This window comes from Ursus arctos, unplaced genomic scaffold, assembly GCF_023065955.2.
Source record: "Ursus arctos isolate Adak ecotype North America unplaced genomic scaffold, UrsArc2.0 scaffold_34, whole genome shotgun sequence".
In the NCBI taxonomy this organism is placed as follows: Eukaryota; Metazoa; Chordata; class Mammalia; order Carnivora; family Ursidae; genus Ursus; species Ursus arctos.
The window spans coordinates 22,587,968-22,611,793 of NW_026623030.1; the positions used below are offsets into that span (position 1 = coordinate 22,587,968).

At 52.8% G+C, this 23,826-nt stretch overlaps 2 protein-coding genes and 1 long non-coding RNA gene across 4 annotated transcripts in view; 2 read left to right on the forward strand and 1 right to left on the reverse strand.

Moving 5' to 3' along the window:
- The first annotated feature begins 225 nt into the window (after positions 1–225).
- On the forward strand, positions 226–3,371 carry LOC130542455 (uncharacterized). Its single transcript, XR_008957025.1, has 4 exons — positions 226–369; positions 1,020–1,153; positions 1,998–2,147; positions 3,187–3,371. It is a non-coding gene; the product is annotated as an uncharacterized LOC130542455 (long non-coding RNA).
- A 469-nt stretch (positions 3,372–3,840) lies between these two features.
- PHETA1 (PH domain containing endocytic trafficking adaptor 1) lies at positions 3,841–11,291 on the forward strand. Its single transcript, XM_057305728.1, has 5 exons — positions 3,841–4,007; positions 5,483–5,565; positions 6,371–6,507; positions 8,333–8,838; positions 8,882–11,291. Exons 4-5 carry the CDS (start codon positions 8,350–8,352, stop codon positions 9,062–9,064), a joined length of 672 nt encoding a protein of 223 aa, XP_057161711.1. The 5' UTR covers positions 3,841–4,007; positions 5,483–5,565; positions 6,371–6,507; positions 8,333–8,349; the 3' UTR covers positions 9,065–11,291.
- Positions 11,292–17,332: 6,041 nt separating this feature from the next.
- The window catches only part of CUX2 (cut like homeobox 2), a 257,661-nt gene continuing 251,167 nt past the window's right edge, over positions 17,333–23,826 (reverse strand). For both annotated transcript variants that reach the window (XM_057305974.1, XM_048221286.2), the window contains exon 22: positions 17,333–20,362. In XM_057305974.1, coding sequence (XP_057161957.1) covers positions 19,561–20,362 — 802 coding nt within the window. In that variant the 3' untranslated portion in view covers positions 17,333–19,560. The remainder of the gene's footprint in view (positions 20,363–23,826) is intronic.

A 23,826-nucleotide genomic window follows, 5' to 3' on the forward strand; every position in this document is an offset into this window, starting at 1 on the left:
TGTTGGTGAGGATACGGAGAAAAAGGGACTCTCCTGATAATGGAAATGTAAATTGGTGCAACCACTGTGGAAAATAGTGTGGAGATGCCTCAAAAAATTAAAAATAGAAATACAGTATGATCCAGTAATCCCACTACTGGTTATTTACCCAAAGGAAAAAAAAATTGAAAAGATATATGCGATCCTGTGTTTACTGCAGCATTACTTACCAGAGCCACGGTATGGAAGCAATCCAAGTGTCCATCCATAGATGAATGGATAAAGATGGGATGTCTATATGTAATGGAATATTACTTGGCCATAAAAAAGACCAAAATCTTGCCATTTGCAACAACATGGATGGACCTAGAGGGCATAGTGCTAAGTGAGGTAAGTCAGACAGAGAAAGACGAACATCATACAATTTCACTTATATGTGGAATCTAAAAAACAAAACAAATGAACAAACAAATAAACAACAACAAAACCCAGAAACAGACCCATAAATAGAACAAACTGGTGGTTGCCCGTGGGGAGGGGGTGGAGATGGGCAGAACGGGTAAAGGGGAGTGGAAGGCACAGGCTTCTAGTTGTGGAAGAGTCGTCACAGGGATGAAAGGACAGCAGAGGGGGGTATAGTCGATAATGTGGTAATAGTGTTGCCTGGCGACAGACGGTGGCTACATTTGTGGTGAACGGAGCATAAGTATAGAGTTGTTGAATCACTATGTTGTGCAGCTGAAACTAACGTAGCATTGTGTGTCAACTATACTTCCATGAAAAAAGAAAAAAGACAGAAAATAGATGGGTGGTTGCTGGGGGCTGAGGGGAGGGGAGAAAGGGGAGTGACTGCTAATGGATGTGGGGTTTTACTTTGGAGTGACAGGAATGTTCTGAAACTAGATAGTGTTGGCGATTAAACATCATGAATGTACTAAATGTCACTGCATTGTTTCTTTTATTTTGTGCTGGTGACATTTTTTTTAAGATTTTATTTATTTATTTATTTATTTATTTATTTATTTATTTATTTATTTTAGAGAGAGAGATTGAGAGCGTGCACGTCAGGAGCAGAGGGAGGAAGGAATCTGAAGCCGACGCCGCGCTCAGCACAGAGCCTGATGTGGGGCTCGATCCCACGACCCTGAGATCATGACCTGAGCCAAAACTGAGAGTAGGACGCTTAACTGACTGAGCCAACCAGGTGCCCCTGTGTTGGTGACTTTTTAAAGTTGGGAGCTGTATCTTTTTCTTTTCTTTTTTCTTTTCTTGTCTTTTCTTTTCTTTTCTTTTCTTTCTTTTCTTCCTCCCTCCCTTCCTTCCTTCCTTTCCAGCTTTATTGAGGTATAGTTGACAAAATGTAGGACATTTAAAGCATACATCATGATGATTTGATATATATAAACATTGTGAGAAGATTCCTCTCCCCTAGTTAGCACATTCATCAATGTGTTTTAGTGTTTCTTTTTTTGTTTTTTTTCTTTTGGTGAGAATATTTAAGTTCTACTCTCTTAGCAAATTTAAATTATACAAACTGTGTTATCAACTAGTCACCATGCTGTATATGTATATATATATGCATATATATATATGCATATATATATTTTATTTATTTACTTGTCAGAGAGAGAGAGAGAGAGAGAAAGAGCACAAGCAGGGGGAGTGGCAGGCAGGGGGAGTGGCAGGCGGAGTAGCAGGCTCCCCACTGAGCAGGGAGCACAGTGTGGGACCTGAGCCCAAGGCAGACGGCTTAGCCGACTGAGCCACCAGGCATCCCTCACCATGCTATATAATACGTTTACTTTAAAATGGTTAATTTGGGCGGCGCCTGGCTGGCTGGCTCAGTTGGTGGAGCATGCAACTCTGGATCTTGGGGTTGTAAGTTCGAGCCCCATGTTGGGTGTAGAGATTACTCAAAAAATAAACATTTTTAAAAATAAATAAAATGATTAATTTTTTGTTATGTGAATTTCACCTCAATTAAAATTAAAATAAATAATAAGGAATTTTAAAAACAGGATGCCAGGGGGCTGCTTTCTGCTTCTTTCACCCATGCCAAACCACAACTGCCGCATGAGGGGCTCTGAGAACCAAGGGTCACAGACTTCTGGGAAATCTTCTCCACATCAAGATCCAGAAGCCTTTGTGCCTGGTGTTTTGCTTATCTGGTGAGTGTCTACATTTGCGGAAATTCCAGCTAGCCTTTCCTGGCTGAAGAATTATGGCAGTATCAGGTATGGGTGGATTCAGGGGCTCAGCCACTATCAGATACCATTAGGTACTTTCTCTCTCCATGTTGTGGGTCTTGGTCCTACTTTCCTCTGTGCTGGCTTCACTATCAGGTAAGCTCTAGAGTTCAACCACTCCTCTCCACCCCCACTGCTTCTGCTTTCTAGGTGACCACCGTTGCTTGCTTAGACTACTATAATAGCGTCCTCCCTGGTCTCCTGCCTCTACCCTTCTCCCAATAGTCCATCCACCTCATAGCGGCCAGGGACCATGTTGAACCTGAGATAGACCACGTTCCTCTCATGTTCTCAAAACCCTCCCATGGCTCCCCATTCTTCTCAGAGTAAAAGTAAAATCTTTCTTATGATCCACAAGGCTTTTAGCAACCTGGCTTTACCAATACTCATTTCCTACTATCCTTCCACTTGCCCACTTGACTGCAGCCTCACTGGGCCTGCTCCCTGTTCTTCAACATGCTTGGGATGGTCCCATCTCAGGGCCTTTGCACATGCTGTTTCCTCTGCCTGGGACAATCTTCTCCCAGACATCTACATGGCTCTCTCCCTCACTTCATTCAGGTCTCTGCTCCTCAGAGAGACTTTCTCTGACCACCTTGTCTAAAATCTCACTCCCATTCTTTCTGCCCCACTGCCACAGCTGATGGTCTTCCTGGCACACATCACTTCCAGAACTCAGTTGTTGACCCATTCAGAAACAGTGCCTGGCACACAGCAGGTGCTTAGTAAGAGGCTGTAGGATGAATACATGATCCTGGTCTGTGCTGTTCCTCTCTTGTCCTCAGGCCAGGACGGGACAAGGACTGAGTCCTGGAGGTTGGCAGCAAGAGCAGGAAGTAATATACCAGGAGGTAGAACTGTGTTATTTTGGGTGGAATAAAAAGAACAGCAGTGTCTGTTTGCTGAAAGCACCTACTGTGTGCCACGAACTTTACATTTGATGACTGTCTTTATTTCACAGATGAGGAAACAGACCTAGAGAAGTGAAGTGACTTCTCAAAGGCCCACAGCGATCAAAGGGCTCAGTGGGACTGGAACCCCACCCCACGCCCGCCCAGCTCCAGGACTTTCTCTCTTCACTGGGACAAGGGGGAGGGTTGCCAGGCACCCCGTGCATATAATTCAGTCCTCGACTGACTTTGTCAAAACGCCTGAAATGTACTGTATTCAGTTTTCTTTTTCAATAAGTTCCAAATTTTCAGCAGTGTTGTTTTTCAGATTTAGCGAGGAGCTAAATTTGGTAAATCTGGCAACGCTAGCCAGGGAGGAACTCCTACTCAAGGCCTAGGGCTGCAGCGATTGGTCCCGCCCACGATCCCAGAAGGTTTTTCCAGGCCGCTCTGCCGCCGGTTCTTACCCCTGGAAGTGCATTCGGTCTCAGGGCCGGCCCTAGGCCTCTTTCCTGGGATAGGGCACTGGGGATTGGGGTAATCAGGGGCGGCCCCTTTAAGAGGTTTCTGGAGGCGGACCAACGGGGGCTTGGCGAATCCAGGGGGCGTGTCGAGTCGGGGCTGGCCAATCCGAGGGCGGGATGAACGAGGGGGCGGGCCCGGCGCGGGTGGGTTGGGAAGGGTTAAAGGGGCGCGCCCGCGGGTCGTGGACCGTCCGGCTGCCCCCGCCTCCTTCCGTCCGAGTGGCCCTCTCCCGCGGCTGCGCCAGCCGGGCCGCCCCGGAGACAAAGCGCCGCCGCCACCGAGCGGATCCCGTGCCATGGCCGGGCCGGCCCCGGCCCCGCGCCTCCCGTCCCGCCGCCGCCGCCGCCTCCCTAGGCTGCACTGCGAGGTAAGGCCGGCCTGGCAAGGGGGGACCTGCGGGTGGCCCTGCGAGGGGACGCGAGACCGGGCTCGGGCCGTCGTGGGCCTTGGGGTCCCCGGCTGTCTGGGGAGACCTCTGATGGAGGGAGCTGCCCATCTGCGATAACACGCCACTGGTAATTTACCCATTAGGGACCCCAGCTGCCGGGGCCGAGCTTGGCCGACGACCCCCGCCCCATAAGGGGCCTCCGCTAGGTGGAACTCTGGCTCCCACGTTCTGCGGTAAACCACCTCTTCTGGGGCTCTGGCTGTCCTTTAAGGAACACACCAGACACAAAGAGAGGGGCCGAGGGCAGCCAGGAGCAGTGCCAGACCTGGAGAACCAGCCAAAGTAATTGGCAGCGGGGCTGCCTCGAGCCTGGGGCGGAGGTCCTGGCGTCCCTGTGGCCCGTGCTGGAGAGGCGCTCTTCTTCGGGGTTCTCAGCACGTTTTTCTGCCTGTACCTGTCACACCCTCTCCCCCATGCTCACTGTTGGGGACACTTGTGGCAGCTGGATTCAATCTCAGCACCTGCGGTCTGGCTTCTTGAATTGAATGGCAAAATGTCGTGCCTCAGTTTCTCCAGAGTTCTGGGTTCTGGGCCAGCTGTGTCCCTGGAGACCTTGAGCTAATTATTTGCCTTCCGGACAGCTTCTTGCCTGAGCGCTCAGTACCTGGTAAACATTTTGCAGAATGGCTCCTCAGGATTTATTCAATCCTTCCCAGAGGGATGGATATTAATATTCTCATTTTATAGATGAGGCTCACCCCGACTCTGAGCGGCTGTGCTTTTGGTGCCTTTCCCACAGTTTGTTAGTGGGTTTTCCTCATTCTAGCCCATCGAACCCACGCCACAGCCCGTTTGACAGATGAGGAAACAGGCTGGGAAAGGTGAAGTGACATTCTTTAGGTGGAGGGGAGAACTTGGCCCTGGGGCCAGAGAGAGGCCAGGCTCCCTCCAGCTTCCTGCCCCGCCAAAGGCTGTTGAATCAACAGCAGTACCCGTAGTGGACTCTGAACTTCTTGGAAAACAGCATGAGTGTGAGGAGATAAGTGGGTGACCAGGCCCTCCCAGAGGCTGGAGCCCGCACCCCTGCTGCTTCCTGCCCTCTCCTTTTTTTTGCTGGGCTGGAGGAGGCAAGGGCCATGGGCAGAGTGGGGTTCTGTGCTGGCCGGTGACCCTGGGCCAGGCTGGCCCCATTTGGGCAGTAGCGGGAGGATGGCTGAGCCATGAGGGAAATTGCTCTTCCTTGGGCCTTAATGGGGTGGGGACATCCCAGGATCAGCCCCTTTGTGCTGATGGCCTGGAGCGTGTGACTCTGGGCACAGCATTGTGCCTTTGGGCAAGTTACTTAACCTCTCTGTCTCCGTTTTCCACATCTATGAATGCGGGTGGATGAACACATCCCTTCTTACAGGGCCGTTGAGAGATTTCAGAAGATAACTGTCTGATTCATTCTACAGGTATTTGAGCACCAACTACATGCCGGGCACTGGAATTCAGGCAAAAAACCCCTGCCCTCCTAGAGTAGGCAAAGATGACCCAGGTAATTTCACATTGGGGCGTAGGAGAGTGACTGGGTGAAGGGTGTCTTGCATACAGGGTGGTCAGGACTGCTTCCCTAATGGTCAAGCTGAAACGGAAGGATGAGAAGTCAGCCATGTGAAGAAGAAAGGAGAAGGGCATTCCAGGTAGAGGAACAGCCAGGGCAAAGGCTGTGGTGTGTTTGAGGAATAGCAAGGAGGCCAGGCTGGCTGGAGCTGGATGAGCAAGGGGGAAAGAAGTAGGAGATGGGCACTTGGAAGCCATAGGGAGGACTGAATTTAATACTGGGATGAGTAGGGAGTCATGGGAGTGTTTAGACTAGAGGAGGGGTGTGGTTGGACTTATCTTAACAGGATCCCTCTATGGGGAATGGATTGTAGTGGGGCCAGGGGAGGGGCCAAAGAGGGAGTTTGGCTTTTACCCTGAAGAACTGGGACAGGGAAGGGGCAAGGGTGGAGGCAGACAATGAAGAGGCTACTGCAGTTGTCTAAGCGAGTGACAACAGGGACTGAGGATGGGGAGGTACTAGAGGGCAGAGATATTAGGCCCCTGATTTGGAAGAGGTTGGGATGGGGGGCGGGAATCAGCTGGGCTTGATGAGTGCAGAGTGGGGGTGGGGGGAGAAGGCGAAGCCATTTGCTGCGACAGAGAGTGCTGAGGGGAGCATTTGGCGAGGCCGAGAAGAATGTCAACACTAGCACTGCTGAGTGTGTACTGTGTGTCCAGTACCATGCTCAGCACCTCCTGCAGAGTCACTGTCACATCGCAACATCCTGATGTAGGGCTGTCATGATCCCATTTTACAGATGTGGAAACAGAGGCCCAGAGAAGCTTAAAGCTTGCCTGAGGTCCCACGACCTGGACACTACGGAGCTGACATTTGAGCCCAGAGAAGAGCAAGCCGACACCAGACTGGGCAGGGAGGCAAGCGGAGGCCTGCGAGGTAGGAGAGCGATGGGGCAAGTAGGGTAGGTGGTTCCTGTGCGAAATGGAGCCAGGATCCACATGGAGTTGTTGGGGTGTGAGGGAGAACGCATGAGTCCTGTTTTGCAGAGAGAGGAACTGAGGCTCAGAGCAGGGCAGCCTGTGTCTGAAGTCACTCAGCTCAGGTAGGCAGAGCAGGGATTAAACACCCTGAGGCTTCAGGGCCTCTCTCTGACCTTGGCCCCACTGCTAGGTCAAGACAGGCTGATCTCAGCTACTAAATCATAGCTCATGTTGCCTCTTCCAGGAAGCCTTCCTTGACTGCTCAGTCAGGCAAGTTAGATGAGGTGGATTCTGTTGGGAGCCGTTGTTTCCCTCTGCTCTGGGTCAGGTTGCCTGGCTTGGCAGATGCTCCCAGGAGAGTCACCAGCCATACCTCATTCCTCCAGGCCCTGAGTAAGGCACCACCCAGGCTGGGGAATGAACATTAATTGAGTACCTTCAGCAATCCAGGGACTTTACATGCTTTGCCCATTGAAAAATAGAGCTACTGTCCTGTGCAGAGTGGGGCTGTGAAACCCGAACAAAGTGACCACAAAAAACTCTAAGGGAGGGTACAGCTATGTTGGGGGCCCAGGTTCCACCTCCCAATTAGTCCTGTCTGGCCAGTGTTGCCCCCATCATGTACTCCTTGGGGGAAGGTGGATAAATATCACTGGGCCAAGTGTATAGAGTTAGAGTCCTCTGCTTTAGGTGGGTACCTGATGCTCTCCTCATCCCCTTCCTTTAAGTGTGGGCTAAGCCCTGGGCCTTTTTTCTGGGTCACTTCACTACAGTCTTTTCTGCCTCTCTACTTCCCCCTCTGCTTCGGCCTCACCAGCCTCCTGGCTATTCCTCAAACACAGCAGCAGGTTCCTACCTCAGGACCCTTGCACTTGCTGTTCCCTCTGCTTGGTATGTCCCTGGAGCTCCCTTGCTTACCTTCAGGTCTCTGCTCAGATGTTACCTTCTCAGTACAGCCTTTCCTGACTCCCATTAAAGTCAAACACTCCTTTTGTACCTAACACCCCTGACCCCTTCCCTGTATTATATTTTCTACAGCACTGAAGACGACCTGGCAGACGTATTTCACCTGTTTGTTAATGGTCTGCCCCCTTCCCCTGCCACTAGCATGTCAGTACCAGGAGGGCAGCGACCCTCTCTGTCTTGTTTATTGCTGGACTCCTAGTACCTGGAACAGTACTTGGCACATGGTGGGTGCTTAACAAATGTTTGATGAGTGAAGGCCCTACAGCCTTCCAAAGTAAGTTCTGTTCATATCCCCATTTCATGGATAGGCAAGTCACAGCTGGGGGACCTGGAAGGGACCACAAAAAGGCAGCCCGTCTGGTTTCTGGGGATGATGAAAACATCGGCGCCTAAAATGAGGCCTGGCTTTGAATTTCAGGTCCGCCCAACTTGCTTTGTGACTGTCTGCGAGTTACTAGCCTCTCTGTCCTTTGTTACCCCATCTGTCAAATAGCGGTGGAATGGGGCCCTGCCAACTGGGGTTTGCCGTGAGATGAAAGGAGTTAATACTATAAAATTCTTGGTCCGCCTTACTTTGGGGAGGCTTCTGGGGCCGGTCAGCCCTGAGTTTGGGCCCTGGCTCTGCTCCGGAAGAGCTGCGTGAGCTTGGGCAGGCCACTTCTCCAGGAGCCTCAGTTTACTCACCTCCGCGAGAGAAGGCATGGAGGGCCGTCGGTGGCCGAGAGTGGCGGCGAGGTCACGGGGAGGCGCGGTGGGGCGGCGGACCCGGTGGCGGGGGCCATATGAGTAACCGCTGTCCTGTTGGGGGGGATCAGGCCCCGGCGCGGCCGCCATGAAGCTGAACGAGCGCAGCCTGGCCTTCTACGCCACGTGCGACGCCCCGGTGGACAACGCGGGCTTCCTGTACAAGAAGGGCGGCCGGCACGCGGCCTACCACCGCCGCTGGTTCGTGCTGCGCGGCAACATGCTCTTCTACTTCGAGGACCCGGCCAGCCGCGAGCCGGTGGGCGTCATCATCCTGGAGGGCTGCACCGTGGAGCTGGTGGAGGCCGCCGAGGAGTTCGCCTTCGCCGTGCGCTTCGCGGGGGCCCGGGCGCGCACCTACGTGCTGGCCGCCGAGAGCCAGGCCGCCATGGAGGGCTGGGTGAAGGCGCTGTCGCGGGCCAGCTTCGACTACCTGCGGCTCGTGGTGCGCGAGCTGGAGCAGCAGCTGGCCGCCATGCGGGTCGGAGACTGCCCGGCGCCGCCACGCCGGCCGCGCGCGCTCCCACCCAAGGAGAACGGCTGCGCAGTGTGGAGCGCCGAGCCCCCCGCCGCCCCCGCCGCTCCCGCCCCCGCCCCCGCCCCCGCCCCCCGCCCGCGGCCCCGCCGGCGCCAACGCCGCAGCCTCGCAGCCCGGCCCCGCGCCGCCCCTGCCTCCCCGGCGGCGGGTTCCGCCGCCCAACGGGCCTGTCTGCGCCGGCTCCTTTGCCCGGCTGCACGAGTGGTATGGGCAGGAGGTGAGGGCGCTGAGGAGCCAGTGGCTCAGGAGCCGGGCCCAGCCCTGAAGAGATGAGCGGGACGGGCCAGCCCTGAGGTCGCCCGATACGCCGTGCCCTGGGAGACCAGGGGGGATCTGGGCCTGAGGGAAGTCGGGCTGGCCTGGTTCCCGGGGCCCGGCTCTGAGAAGATGCTGGGTTCTGAGGGGTGCTTTAGGACTTGTGGGACTCAGAGGGGGCCATGGGCCCGATTCTAAGGAGCATCCAGGGCCTCGGAGAGCCTCAAGAAGCCAGAGGCCTGGTATCCGGGGAACTCTGGCCCCCCGCCCTGCTGGAGTCACCCAGCTAAGGCCTGTTGCTGGTAACAGGCCCCGGGTGGGATGACTGGGCCACGTGAGGATCTGAGGCCTGGAAGGCGATCCTGGGTCAGCCCTGGCCCTGGCGGCTCGGACTGGACCTGGACATGGACAGAGACAGAGAGAAGCCTTGGCCGAGCTGCGCCACACCTGGGTTTGACCTCCTTTTGCTCCAGGGCCTGGCTCCAGGCCACCTGCCTGTCCCCAGAAGCGGGTGCAGAAGGCAGCGCAGGTGCGGGTTTCAAAGCGTGACCCGTGTTGTGAGGCTGCCTGGTCCCAAGGGCTCTTCTTGGCTTGGAGTGGGGCCGAGGCACGACTTTGCCCCGGGCCTCAGCCAGGCCTTGAGAAGGTACTCCTGGCACAGTAGCGGACCTCTGATCTGGGCCAGTCTGTGTCCCTGTGGTGGTTCTCACGTGCCCTCCCAACACTCCTTAACCACATACTTCAGTCTCCTTCTGGAGCGGGTCTTCTGCCGCAGCCTGGGCTGGGGCCTCTTAGGAGCTTGGCTGACCTTGTCCGGTCCTGAGCTGGGCAGCTGTGGCCTGAGCTGACTTTCTAGCTGGGTTCCCCAGGGATGGGTGGCCGTGAGCTGACTCACCACCCAGAAAGGCCCTGGGTGCTGATCTGGTACTGCAAAGAAACAGCTGTCAAGCTGCGTTTGGCTTCTGGAAGCCCTTCACTCCATCACAGTCCCAGCCCACCTCCACCCCCAGTATTCTGATGGGGAGACCAGGTCTTGCTTTGCTTCGAGGCCGACTGCTGTTTTACTGTACTCACTCACCACAGTGGCCATTCTTCATCCAGGGAGAATCTCAGGGGGCTGGGACACCCCCGGCCCTCGAGCTGGGTTATGTTTACAGTTCTCAGTGCCCCACACTGGGGACCACCTGAGGACACATATGCCCCAACCTCTGTTTCCCCAGAGGGTTGCTCTTGGTGACAGTGGGACTTGGTGTTAAGGCCCCTGCCTGCTGCCTTTGGAGACCCTGGGGCTCGGGGAAGAATGGGGGGTGTCTGTGTGTCTGCAATCACCACCAGCTCACTGCTGGCTCAGTTGACTGGGGCTTCAGTTTTAATTTAATTTTTAATACTTAGGGTGTTTTCCCCCCTAGCAACAGAGCTTGGTGTTTTCACTGCTTTTGTTTCTTGTTAGCTGGTGGGAGGGGATGAGGTGCCCCAGCTTTGGGCTTGGCTGAATGGGGGGGGGGGCAGTCAGGAGCCTTGGCTGGACACAAAGGCACCTCAAAAATCTCACCTGGTTCTCTACCTTCTTCCCAGCAAGTCCTGTTCTCCTGACAGGTGCCTCTGGGGTCTTCGAACACTTCCCATCCCCCTCCTTTCCAAGTCCTGATTGGAGGGGGAGGGAATAGCTGCTCTTGTCCATAGGCCCTGGGTCTCCAGGGATATTAGGATCTGCCCAGAGCCCATGTCCTGGCCAGACCCAGCTGGCGGGGCGAGGTGTCGGTCCCCATCCTGGTGCAGGTTTACAAGCTCTATAAAGGTACAGTGCCTACCACTGCCCCCCTTCTTCACCCCTGAAAAAGCACAAGATGGGGTCAGGCTGCCTCCAGAGTTGGGTGGGACAGAGATATCTGGCAGCCTGGGAGGGGGATGTAAAGGCTAAAATAAAAAATTTGTCAAGTGATGGCTGATTGTGTCAATTTTCCCCATCAGAATCCTTCATTGCAGAGCAGGCCCTACAGGAGAAGTGACTCATGTATGCTGAGTGCCCATGGCTGATGCTCTGCCAGGCACATTCTCAACCTCTTATGGCAGATAACTGCTCCATTTTACAGATGAGGGAACTGAGACTCAGATTAAGAAAGCTGCTAAATTTACACAGCTGAAAGTGTCAGAGCAGGGATGTAAACACCTAGAATCCTGTGGAAGAAGGGCAGAGTCTTCCAGAGGAGTATGAGGGGGATGGAGTTGCAAAGTTCCTTTTCAGAGGGGAGAGGAGGCAGGGGGGAAGATGAGGATTTAAAAGTTCTGTGGGCTGAAGGCCTCACAGTTGGGAGGGACGTTGGGGATGGCAGATGGAAGAGTCAAAACCTGCCTCGTCTCACAGATGGCTTCATAGTGGTTGCCTGGGGGCCTGGAGTGAGGAGAATTCTGGCATCAATGCTGGTTCAGAGGAAAAGATCCTGTGATTGATTAGTGATGTCTGCTATGAGCGCAGGGTGGATGGTGGTGGTGCTCATGCTGTGTGTCGTGGACTCATTGAGCCTGTTGGCTAGGCTCATGGGGGATTCACGGATGGGAAGGGGCTGGCCCAAGGTCACCCAACATGAGGGACTAGGCCCTAGGTCCTCCTAACGTGGATTCAGAACTTGAGTCACATGTCTCCCTTGCCAGCCTGGAAAAATCATGCACACTCAGGAAAATGTGGCTTAGGAGGAGCAACCTACTGTCCTCAGTTCACAGAACAAGTTCAAGAACAAGAAATGAAATCTATCAAGGTCAGGGAATCATGCCACTGTGAGCATCCAGTGTGTGCTGAGTAATTCCTCCCACCTCTCCTGGGACCACAGCTGACACAGGAGCTGGGGAAGTGGTTCCCCACACAGGCTGAGTCAAGGTGCTGCCTGTGGTATTTGTGACCACAACCTCTGCAGGGCCTGGGGAATAGGATGGGGGAAGTAGCAGGAGAGAGACAGCCCCAAGAGGGAAGGTCGCAACGGTCCCCTCCCCTGCCAGGTTTTCTAGGGCTGGAACATTTCCCTGCAACCCACTGAAAGGGGGAGGGGAGACAAGTCGGTCAATACCGGAGTGTTGTGCATCCACCTGCTAATATGTCATTGTTTCCGCCTGACTGAGGGGGGATGTTTGGGGCACATGTCTAAGGATGACTAAAACATCCCAAAAGCATGACAAAGTAGAGGAAATTGTCCTTACCCAAATAGTCTTGGGGGGATATTGTATATATTCAGAGGGATATTCTGAGAAACCACTTGGGGTAGGGGTGAGAACCTCAAGGAGGGCAACCAGGCTAGAAGCTATGGGCTGGTTGCCCACATCCGCCTACCCTAAATGGTTAGTTGTGCTGCTCCCACTTGACTTTCAGGGATCGGCTAAACTTTAGCTGATAAAGAATGGCTGTGTGACTGAATTTCAGCCAATGAGATGTGAGTAGAAGGGTCTTCTTGCTTTTAAAAAGAGACACAATGAAGAGCTCTTCATTGCTCTCTGAGGGTAAGTTATGTCTGATGCCTGGAGCTGTGGCAGCCATCTTGTGATCATGAAGCAGGCCACGCTAAGGAAAACATGCCCTGCTGGGCTCCGTACACACTTGAAGATATCCTTGAACTGACAAATCAATGGACCAGGAACCTGCCCTACCCTCTGGACATCTTGTTATTTGAGGTCATAAATGTCCTTGTTTAAAGCTTTGAGAGGGACTTTTTTGTTTTTTTTTTGTTTTTTTGCAGCCAGAGGCTTCCTAACAGGTAAGTTCGAGTGACTGTAGCTGTTCCCTCTAAGGAGCATGGCTGTAGGTGACCAAGTGTAGAGCTGTTGTCAGCTTAGTGGGGTGAAGGTTAGTGCTGGATGGTATTCCCCGGGACATCTTTCCTTGGAAGACTTCCATCTCCTCTTCTGAGCAAACAAATATTGAAAGAATAGCACGGCGCCTTCTATGTTCTAAGTGGGGCTTTTTTGTCCCAACTGTCCACTCCCCTCAACCCCTCCCCAGATACCTTACCTCACGTTACACAAACTTGGTTATGGAAGAGTTCCTACTACTTGTCCCAATTTCTAAAATCGTGGAATCTAAAATGAAACTCTTCAAGAACAGGAAAATGACAAACTGCTTAATTAAGCCCAACTCCAAATCTGCATTTTCTGATGAAGACCTTTTAAAAGGTGGGCCCATGAACCGTTTCTTCACTTAGGGTCTCAAAACGGCTGCCTGCTCCTGACAGAGGGGTCAGAGCTGCCTCGGCTTGGTCCGACTGCCCTTGGGGCTGCTGCTGTTCTTACGAGGAGCAGCTCTGGAAGCACTTGGGGGCTGGGGCCGCCACCGCACTGCCTTCATTGTCCAGGGGGATGTTCTCGTTGTTTCTCTGGTTGTGGGCCGAGAACCCAAGGCAGAGCAGCCAGGCCTTCCAGACTGCAACTCCTTGACAGCGGAGACCAGCTCTGTCATCGGTGCGCACCCCCCCAGGGCTTGGCACTGACGATTCCAATCACCGCCTCCCCGGGCCCCTGAGCTCACGTGATTCTTCCCTCCCTGACCATGGTTGCCGGGCAGGAGTTGGTCTCAGACGCAAGCTGAGCCAGGCAGGGTCCTAGGAACTTTGAATTGGGAGGAAGAGACTCAGGTGTGAGGCAGCCTGAGAGAGAGACTGGCAGGTGCCCCACAGCCCAGCTGAACCGCCTGCCTTTGGATTTCACAGGGTCTCCATTGGATCTTCCCAAAAAACTGTTTACACATCTCTAAGTGGATCAAAATTCCTCTCAACCCAGTCGTTCCAGACTACACCAAGACACCCAGGGACTGTTACACACGCCTGTGCTCTTTTGTTTCACCAGCGTCCTTCCAGGTGCCTGACACACTCAGTGGGGCCAACAAAATGAAATTAGAACTGCCTCACATGTACCGACAGCTGTGATGTCCTAGTCACCTCGGGGGTAGGGTGGGGTGGGTATGGTTTAAAAATGCAGATTCCTGGGCCCCAGCTCCTGGAAATCTGGGTGAGTAGGTTGGGGCAGAGCCCAGGAAGCTGCATTTTGAGTAGAAAACAGGGATTTTAGGGCCACAGTTTAGGGAATGCTCATTTAATCTTTGAAGAAACTTCTAAGGCGGTGTGGTAGCCAGCCCCCATGATGGGCCCCAACGAGCCTCGCCTCCTGGTGTCTGTGCCTTTGTGTTGTCTCCTCCCACACTGCATCCTGGCAGGCCTGTGTGGCCAAGGGAATACTGTGGGGGTGACAGTAGGGCTTGTAAATCTGTGTCCCAGAAGACACCATGGCCTCTGCCTTGCTCCCTCTTGGCTGCCATGTTGTGGGGACACTCAAGCAGTCCTGACAGAGGAACAGAAGCCCTTAGCCAATATGCCAGCACCAGCCTGCTAGTCATGGGAGGGCGCCATCTTGGAAGCAGATTTTCCAGCCCCAGAAGAGCCTTCAGGAGATTGCAGCCCCGGTGGTTGGCACCTTCATGGTACCCCCATGAGGGATCCAAGAGCCAGAACCAGCCAGTTACACCACTCCCAAATTCCTGACGCAAGAGATTGAGAGGTAAACATTCACTGTTTTAAGCCACTAAGTTTGGGCATTGTTACGTGGTGAGAGACAGCAAACACAGGTAGATACTATTAGGATCTGGTCCATTTTACAGATAAGGAAACTGAGTCTCACTGAAGGACCCTAGATTACCTGATAGTGGAAAGTCAAACCGAGGCCAGGCTAAGTCCAAAGCTAGTGCTTTTAACAACAGCACCCTGGGGGGCTGGAGAAAGTCACGAAACCAACGGTCTTATCCCTTCATTGTGGCAGATGGGGAAACTGACCTGGGGTGAGGAATCACCTTGGCTAAGGTCACTCAAGGTGCTGTTCCCTGCCCCATCCCTACTCTCTTGGGTTTATGGGGTGACTTCAGCCTCCAGAGTGCCTGCAAAGGCAGCCCAGATTCTAGAGCAACATATACCCCGTGCCTTTACCTATGGAGAGCCTGGCCTTTAGAATGATCTCTAGAATAGCCACCCTGGCAGTCATGGGCCCATCAGCCAGCTGAGGTCTGGTTTTTTCACTCACCAGTAGGTGATGGGAGGTGTGGCTGTTGGCCCAGTGCAGGAGCTTAACTAGGAGCCAAAGGAGGGCAGGGGTAGGAAGCAAGGAGCACAGAGGCCTGAGGGCTCGGGGTCTATGGTGGGGGTGGGCCCTGCTGCTCTTCTCTGGCTTGCCACCTCCCCAGGCAGATGGAGCCTCCTAACTTCCTAAGAGTGCAAGTCTGACCCCCTGTCCCCCGCCTCAGACCCTCCACGGGTCCCGGTACCCTCAGGAGAAAGGCATATTTCCCACCATGGCCCAAGGGGCTTCAGGATCTGACCCTCATCCTTCTTCCTCCCTCCATTTGCCGCCACCCCCCAAATTCCAACTCCTTTGGATCTGTTTCCCCATGTTCTTGTCCCTGTTTCTCCTCTAACTCCTATAGTATTTCAGGTGTTAGCTGAGATGGTCTCTCCTCCAGGAAGCCTTCCTGGACCCCACTACTCATACTCTCATGGTTCCCCACGTTTACGCCATTGGATCACTGAGCACATGTGGGCACTCAATAAATACTTATTAACCGGACAGTCACCAAATCTCCCCCAACTCAGCTCTCTGCTCTCCCCTGTCCCCTGATCAAAACCTACCACCACCCTCCTCCAAGGCCTTCCCTGCCTTCTCGTACCTTTCTCGTCTCTCCACTCCCCACTCGCCTGTGCTTCCTAGTTCAGCATTCCACGTTTCTGTGTTTTTTCCTGCATTTTCCACTCCAGATGGGCAGCGACTGCAGACAATGTCAACACCAAAGATGACGAGCCAGGATGGAGCTTTAGTTCCCAGAGGCTGGGACACCTGCTTCCTTAGGTGGCTTGTGAGTGTCAGATGTGGCCTCTTCTCTACTCCGGCCCCCACCTACACCATGGGGCCACATTCTGGGCATGTCTGCCTTCTGGTTTTCCAGAGCTGTGAACCGAGGGTCCAAAGGGTCAGTCCATGGCTTTGCTTCATTTGAATCCTTACAACTACCTTACAGGGAAGGTGCCATTACCCTCACTTCCACTGTACAGCTTGGGAAACTGAGGCACAGAGCAGGTTAGGAATTTACCAAGGTCCTATGTGGAGCCAGGGTTGAAACCAGGTGGTCTGGCCTCTCTCCCCGAGCTCTTGACTCTCATCCTTCTCTCCAACTCTGAGCGAAGGCCAGCCCCGCCTGAGATGTCACCCTTAAGGGCTAGCTCGGGACCTCCATGGATGCGGGCCTTGGCCTTACCTGATGCTGCCCTCCCTGCCTTGATGGGGTGCTCAGGCATCCCAGGGGGCCATCCTGCTGGGTTTGGAGTAATTAGTTATCCTAATGAAGTAATTGATCATTTAATTCCCACTTTACGGACGTGCGGAAGGTTTCTGGACAGAGAGGAAAGGTCTGTCTTGGGACACCATGTGGCCTTGGCTCATGGATGAGTAATGCCACCCCAGCACTGACATTACTGGTCAAGAAAGAAAAAAAACCCTGTAGCTTGAAGCAGAGACTCACCATCACGGGTTGAAAGAACCCGACCCCTGCTCCTTATAACAACAGGTAATGTTGAGCCCTGATGTGCCACACTCTGTCTAACCTGTTTTACCTCCATGATTATTCCTCACAATCACCTCCTGAGCTGGCTGCTGGGATACCCCTATTTCTCAGACACGAAAACCAAGGCCTGAGTTATACAGCATGGAAAGGGGCGATGCTCTGTTGGTTACTAGGAAACCCGTCTTGGCCTTTTCCTATTGGGAGGCTGGGGACACCTGCTCCTCATTCCACTGAGGTGGGCACAGCTTGTCAACTGGGCGGTCCTGGGGCTATGACCTGTGGCCCCTGGTCTGGGGGCAGGGCATGATCTCAGCCCCAGAGTCTAACTTGCTTCCACCCTCCTGCCCTGAGGAGAAAAATGGAATCCGATCCTTTCATTTTCCTTTGATGGAGCCCACAGCACAATTGCCAATAGAGATGTCCACAGGACTCAGGCAGGTGGCACAGGTGAGGACTGGGGCGAATCGCAAGCAAGTGTCCTGTCTAAAAGGGGCAGCTGCTGTCACATTGGAACTTGGGTCCAGTGTGGCCAGATCTTAATGGTGTCGAACTAATTTAAAAGCCAGGTTTTTTCTTTGTTTTTTTTTTTTTTGTTTTTTTTACAAAATGTCTTGTAAAACACCTCTGAGGGCCAGCCTGGACCCCCAATTTGCATCCCCAGCTCCAGAACAAAGCAAGCAGGACACCCAGACGTTATTATACAATTCTGTATTGAGCGACGCGTTTACAGAACGTGTTCTTTTTAAAATTTTAAACAAAGTTCATCAATCTCTCATAGAAACGGTTTTGTGGGTTTTTGTTTTGTTTTTACCGTTATAGGACGCGAACCTGACAAAGTTGTTCATGGGTCTGCTAGCTTTAAGTACAACAGGATTTCTGTGTTCAAAAGACTATATGCTAAGTGCTTAATCAAATCCCGTCACACAAAAGCCAGATTTAGTCCTCTAAGATCTGTAGTCTGCGGGTGAGCCTGGATTTCAATGTTGTGTGGGTTTCAATAGTAGAAAGTGGTGTGTTCCCTCACGGTTGTCTTAATTGCAACAGGGCGGTGGTGGCTAAAGGAGATGTTTCGTTTGTTCCAGATTTGATTACTCTGAAAATTGGTCACTGTTTCCTATTGTCAAAATATAAAAATACCTTCATCTGGATAAAAATGTATACAGTGGAAAACTCTTCAATGCATAGCCTGGGTGTATGGAAAAGGATGTTTTCCTGCAGGGTTTATGTTGTTCTTCTTTGATTGTGGAGACTGCAGCCTGGCCTGGGTGCATGAGAGTTGAGATTTCTGGAACAGCCCTCAACTGTCCCCTTCTGGTCACTGGATCTTGCTGGCCTGGTTTCAAAATGCTTGCTGCATCCGTGAAACCCCTCAGCCATCTTCCCTGGCACTGGACTGGCACCGATTATGGCCACCTTTTCATCGTCATTCTGGATTCAGCTGGGGAGTCACCAATTCAGCCTTCCCACAGAGAGTTTGAGAAAGGAAAAGAAATAAAAACGGGATAGAGAGAGTGTCAAAAACCAATACAGTGGCTGTTCCATCCATACTGAGAACTCTCCCGCCAGAAACCCTGACGGCAAAGATGCTAGACGAAGGGCTTCTCTGTTTTTTGGGGGGATTGAGTCTTTGCTCCCCAAAGGGTTGTGCGTTGGAAGGCAGGAGGGGAGACGTAGAGACTGGGATACGGTGGTCATGCTGTGGTGAACTCAACCTTCTCGTTTTGTTCTGCATGGACTTGGGAGTTGCAGATGCCTTCCAGAAACAGCACCTGCGTCACTTTGAGAGGGAAGATGGCAAGAAGGGGAAGTGGGGTCTCTGGTTGGAGGAATCTACTTTTTGGTGCTGGGTGCTCATGGGATGACCAACGCTGTTATTTTCTTGAAACACAGGGAGGGGAAGATGGCGGCCGCAGTCCTGCTCTGGAAAGCCATGGGGAAACTTCCTGGGCTGTGGCCACGATTCAGAATGGGGAATGGGGTCGTTCTGGCTCAGGTGCTGCCCTCCAATCATCTGACCCCTCGCCTGGCTTCCCAATGGATCCAAAAACACATCTTGTCTACAGATGGACAGGCTGGGTGTCCAACCTCGGCGGCCCACAGGTTTCTGACGAGAGAGAGTGGAAGCAGTTCTGTACCATGTCACGTCTTGGGGCCGATGGCTGGCCACAGCCCACACCTCTATAACATTTACGACGGCACGGGACGTTCTGTGTTATCAAGGTTGCAAAACAGACCACCAGAATGAAACACATCCTCAACGGCATGGAGGTTTTCATTTAGAGTCTTTTGGACTTTCTCTTTTCAGCACGGTTTCTGGAAGGGCAGTAGCAATGTGCTGTGTCTCACAGACAGATATGGAAAAAAAAATTGCAGTTCAAGGGTTATCTAAATTTTGGTCAGTCTTATAGTGTTTTGTGATGGCTTTGAACAATTGTCTTCCTTTAATCTCATCTAGTGGCAAAAACGACACAACTTCAGTTATACTTCGCAACAGTTGTGACAGCATCCTGATTTTATAACTCTCTGTAATATCAAAACAGCATTGGCTGGGAATAAATTCCAAAGGATCCTTTATTAAAATATCTAAAAGAGGTCTATAAATATTTATTTTTCTAAAAGAGTTTGGAGTTTCCAGGTGAAAACGTGGTGCCACATCGCTTCTGCCTCCCGCAGAGAGGCCAGGGTGGAGAAGAGGGTGCTCCATGGGGCAGGGGGTGCCAAAAAGAGGCGGCAGTGGCACTTGCCCCACCTGCTCCCTCACAACGTCATAGAACTAGGATTACAACAAAAAACGTAAACTGCATAACATTGCTGTCCACATTTGGATGGTTGAGTTCCTTCCTTCCTTCCCCCACCCCGTCTGAGAGTGAGTGAGAGGGGAGAGCTGGCCACCTGGTATGCCCCTCGCCCTCGTGCCCCTGCCTTCAGAACTCCCACTCCAGGGCCTCCTCTCGGTTGGCAGCCCTCTCTAGCCGGTAGATGATGCTGTTCAGGTTGGCCATCTTCTCGTGTCGCCGCTGCAGGTTGGGGTTCACCTTGGCGCTGGGGTGCAAAGCCCCAGCTGCGTCGGCGGTAGGGCTGGCACTCGGCACTTTGGCAGGAGGGGCGCCGGGTGGGGACGGGGAGATGGGGGCTGAGGAGGAGGGGACGGGTGACACAGACATCATGAGGCCCGGCGAGGAGGCAGCCGAGGGTGAGTTCAGTGACACCTCCAGGCTACAGCGCGAGGACTCTGAGACCGACTTAAAACTTAGAGGGTCCGGGTGGAGCCGCTCCCCGCCCTCGCTCTCCTGGGGGGGCTGTAGTGAAGGGCAGTCTGGAGTGGTCCCGCCTGGAAGGAGGAGCCCTGGGGCCACTTTAGGGAGTCTGTCGTTATCCGGATGGTCAGGATGCGCCTCTTTGGGGGAACCTTGGCCTTTGTCTTGCTCCCCTGAGTCCTGGAGCTGGTTGCCCGCCTCTTCCTCTGCATCCTCCTCAGTCTGTTCCTGCTTAATCCTCACCTGGGCCTTGTCCTGGGTGGTCGGGGGTGTGATGCTCTCCTCGGAGCCTTCCCGAAGCTCCAGTTCCTTCACGGTAGGCTTCTGGTCCTCAGCCTCAGAGTCAGGGCTCTGTAGGGTAGGGTCTGGGTGGGAGTGGCCTGGTGGTGGGACTCCAGAACCCCCACTGGGGTCGAGGTCTGGTTCGTCTTGGGTCCCCTCCACCAACATCTCCCGGCGCATCCGGGACCTGGGGCAGAGATGGTGGTGAGCAAGGGGCTGGATGGGGGATCTGGCTAACCTCAGACTCAATCCAGACAAGTGGCATTTTGACCCCCCCACTTCCCCAGGGGCCTCTTCACATGCAACATCAACAACCTTACTAGTGGGTGCTATTATCATTCTTACTTCACACAGGAGGAAACAAGCCTCACACAGCCAGTAAGTAGCGGAGTCAGGGCGTGAACTCAGGATTGCTGGATTCCAAAGTTCATGATCTAGACCTGAGCTGTCAAATAGAGTAGCCACTGGCCACACGTGGCTCTTGAGCACTTGAAATGTGGCTAGTCTGAACTGAGATGTGCTGTATGGGTTAAAATACACACTGCATTTTGAAGGCTTAGTACAAAAAAAAGTAAAAGGTCTCACTAAAGTTTTTATATTGATTACACACTGAAATGGTTACATTAGACTAAATACACTATTACAATTAATTTCATGTATTTCTGTTTTTGTTTTTTTTATGTGGCTACTAGAAAATTTTAAGTCCCACGTGGCTTGCCTTATGTTTCTTTGGGCAGCACCAGTCTAGAGCATTTCCTGAAGTCAGTCCCAGACGTAGTCTGTGGCAACAACTCTCTGCTTCTTTCCTGTGGGGACTCTCAGACATCAGCCCAGAAGGGGAAACTGAGGTGCGAAGAGTGACTTGTTCAGGTCACCACAGCACACATGGGCAGAGCTGGGACCAGAACCTGGGGAACCCGGATTCTAGTCCAGAACCCATTCACTCTCTCTTCACTTCAACTGCTTCCTTGCTGTCGGAGGGCAACTCAGTCCCACATACGCAGAGCAGGACAAGCCAGGATGGGGACGAACCCCAGTCATTATTTTCCTAACAGCAAATGAAGTCCAGAGAAGTCAGATGACTCGTCCAAGGTCATAGAACAAAAGGGCTTCCTCGGGTACCCGCTGTAGCCCTCTGCCCACTGATGTTAATAACAAAGTACACGCTGTTGACCTGTAACACTAACAATTATACGTTATAAACATCGCACTAACGGGGGCTTACTATGTATCGGGCACCGGGCCAAGCGCTTTTTGCAGATTATTTCATTTATTTTTCATCGTAACCTTAGGAAAAGGATTTTAGTCTCATTCCTACAGGTAACAGGAGACAAGGCTCAGAGAGGCACAAGGATTGCTATGATCACAGAGCAAGCAATTGGGCTGGGAACACAGTTATCTGGCTACACTTTCTTGCCTCCCCAGCTCCCTGTCCAGGTTGGGGATGGGATCCCATCCCCGTAGCCTAAGCCTAGAAGGACTCTGAGGGGTCATCGGGTTCAGTCCCCAGTCCCGCTACAAAGGTGGCCTCAGCCCACCTTCCACGGGACTCCACCTTCACCCTCAGTCTCCTCTAGAAGAGGGAAGAGCTGCTGGGACCAGGGAGACCTAGGGGTTCCACTGAGGTAGGATTGGAGGGGGGTTTAGGATGGCTCAATGTCTGAAGTTCCATCATCAGACTGTCCAAACTGTAGAACAGAAACATGAGGCTAATAGTTATTCACACCACTGTATAAATAAACAAACAGTAGTCGACTACTACTACTAGTAATTTTCAATTCCTGATTCCTGAATCTACAGCACAGTCTCCCTGGTAATCTATTTTTTTTTATTTTTTAGGATTTCATTTAGTTGTTTGAGAGAGAGAGAGCGAGCGAGCACGTACGAGCAGGGGGAGGAGCAGAGGGAGAGGGAGATAATCTCCAGCAGACTCCACTCTGTGTGCAGAGCCTGACTCAGGGCTCGATCCCACAACCCTGAGATCATGACCTGAGCTGAAACGAAGAGTTGGATGCTTAACTGACTGAGCCACCCAGGTGCCCCGTGATGATGGCTTTGAACCCCTGTATCTCCAGATCCTGGATCACTGTGCATACATTGTAACTATTGTTGAATGAATATGTCGGATAAAAATGGAGGGCTCAGTTCCTGTGGAGAACAAGAGGGGACAGGACATCCCCATATCCCCCAGGAAGGGAAGGAGGATGTGAGGATATAGGGACCTATGTCATTTACTGTTTGGAAGGCCCTGGGTCTGAGCCAGATCATAAGCAGCAATATTTAACAATATATTTATGCCTGAAGTGTTTTCATTTGGTCCTTGATTCAGCATTGTGGGGTAAGTATTAGATCCCTTATCCGCCTTATCTGTTTTGTTTGTTTGTTTAAAGATTATTTATTTATTTGAGACAGAGAGAGAGAGAGAGACAGGGAGAGAGCAGAGCGTGTAAGAACATGAGTGGGGGGGGTGGGCAGAGGGAGAGGGAGAAGCAGACTCCCCGCTGAGCAAGGAGCCCGATGAGGGACTCGATCCCAGAGCCATGGGATCATGACCTGAGCCAAAGGCAGAGGCTCAACCAACTGAAAAACCCAGCTGCCCCTTATCTGCCTTATCTGTAAGATAAGGATGAGACTCAGAGAAGTACAGTGACTTGCCCAAAAACACACAGCCAAGGTGCTGAACTCAGGTCTTTGGGGGTGCCCATGCCTGAGCTGTGGAGAGAGGAGATTTCAAATGTTACACCTTTCCAGGCTCCTCCTTCCTCTTCTCCCTTGGGGAGCAAGAGACCTTCTCTCTGCCCCTGGAACATGTGGAGGGACTCTCTCTCTGGCACCACAAGGACACCAGAGACCTTTCCTGCTCGGGAAGCTTGGCTGGGGGAAAGGGGGCTCAGAGATGGTCCCTGGAATCCCATCAAGCCTTCTCCACGGGGCTCTCAGCTGAACTCAGGGAGCCCCTCTGCAGTCTCCTCGGGCACTGCTGAACCCAGTCATCGCCCCCAGCCAGGCCCGGGACTGAACTCCTAGGAAGCCCAGCCACTATAGGCCAGTGACCCCCATGACTAGGGACTGGTGAGTGGGAGATAGCCACAGAGACAGGAATCACCTACTCCCCCAGGCAGGTGGAGACCAAGGGGCTGCCAGAGGGGTTTCCTTTGGCCTCGGGAGTGGGAGAGGTCAAGAACCCCAAATCAGGGCTCCCACATGAGGCTCAGTGGGTAGTTAGGGCCCCTCAAGCCTGTGCCCCAAATACCATTCCCTGTCCCTTCACAGAGGCAGACGCAAACTGGGTGGTAAGTAATAATTAAGACAGTGACAACAATATCATCATCTACCCCATACCATGTGGCCAGTATGTTATGTAAATATGGTAGCCCACTGAATCAATCCTCAGGACAACTCCAGGAAGCAGATCCCACTACGGTTCCCATTTTATAGGTCAGGAGACTACGACTCAGGGAGGTGAAGCGACTCACAGCTGGAAATGGTGGAACTGGGATTTATACCCAGGTTTGCCTAGACTCTGGATCTAAACACTTGGCAATGTGGTCTCCCCACCTCCCAGAGGCCAAGCTGGGCTCCCCCTGGCCCTGGGATGGGGCAGGGGACCGGCCACGACTCCACCACCCTCCCAGGGGGCACGCCCCCACA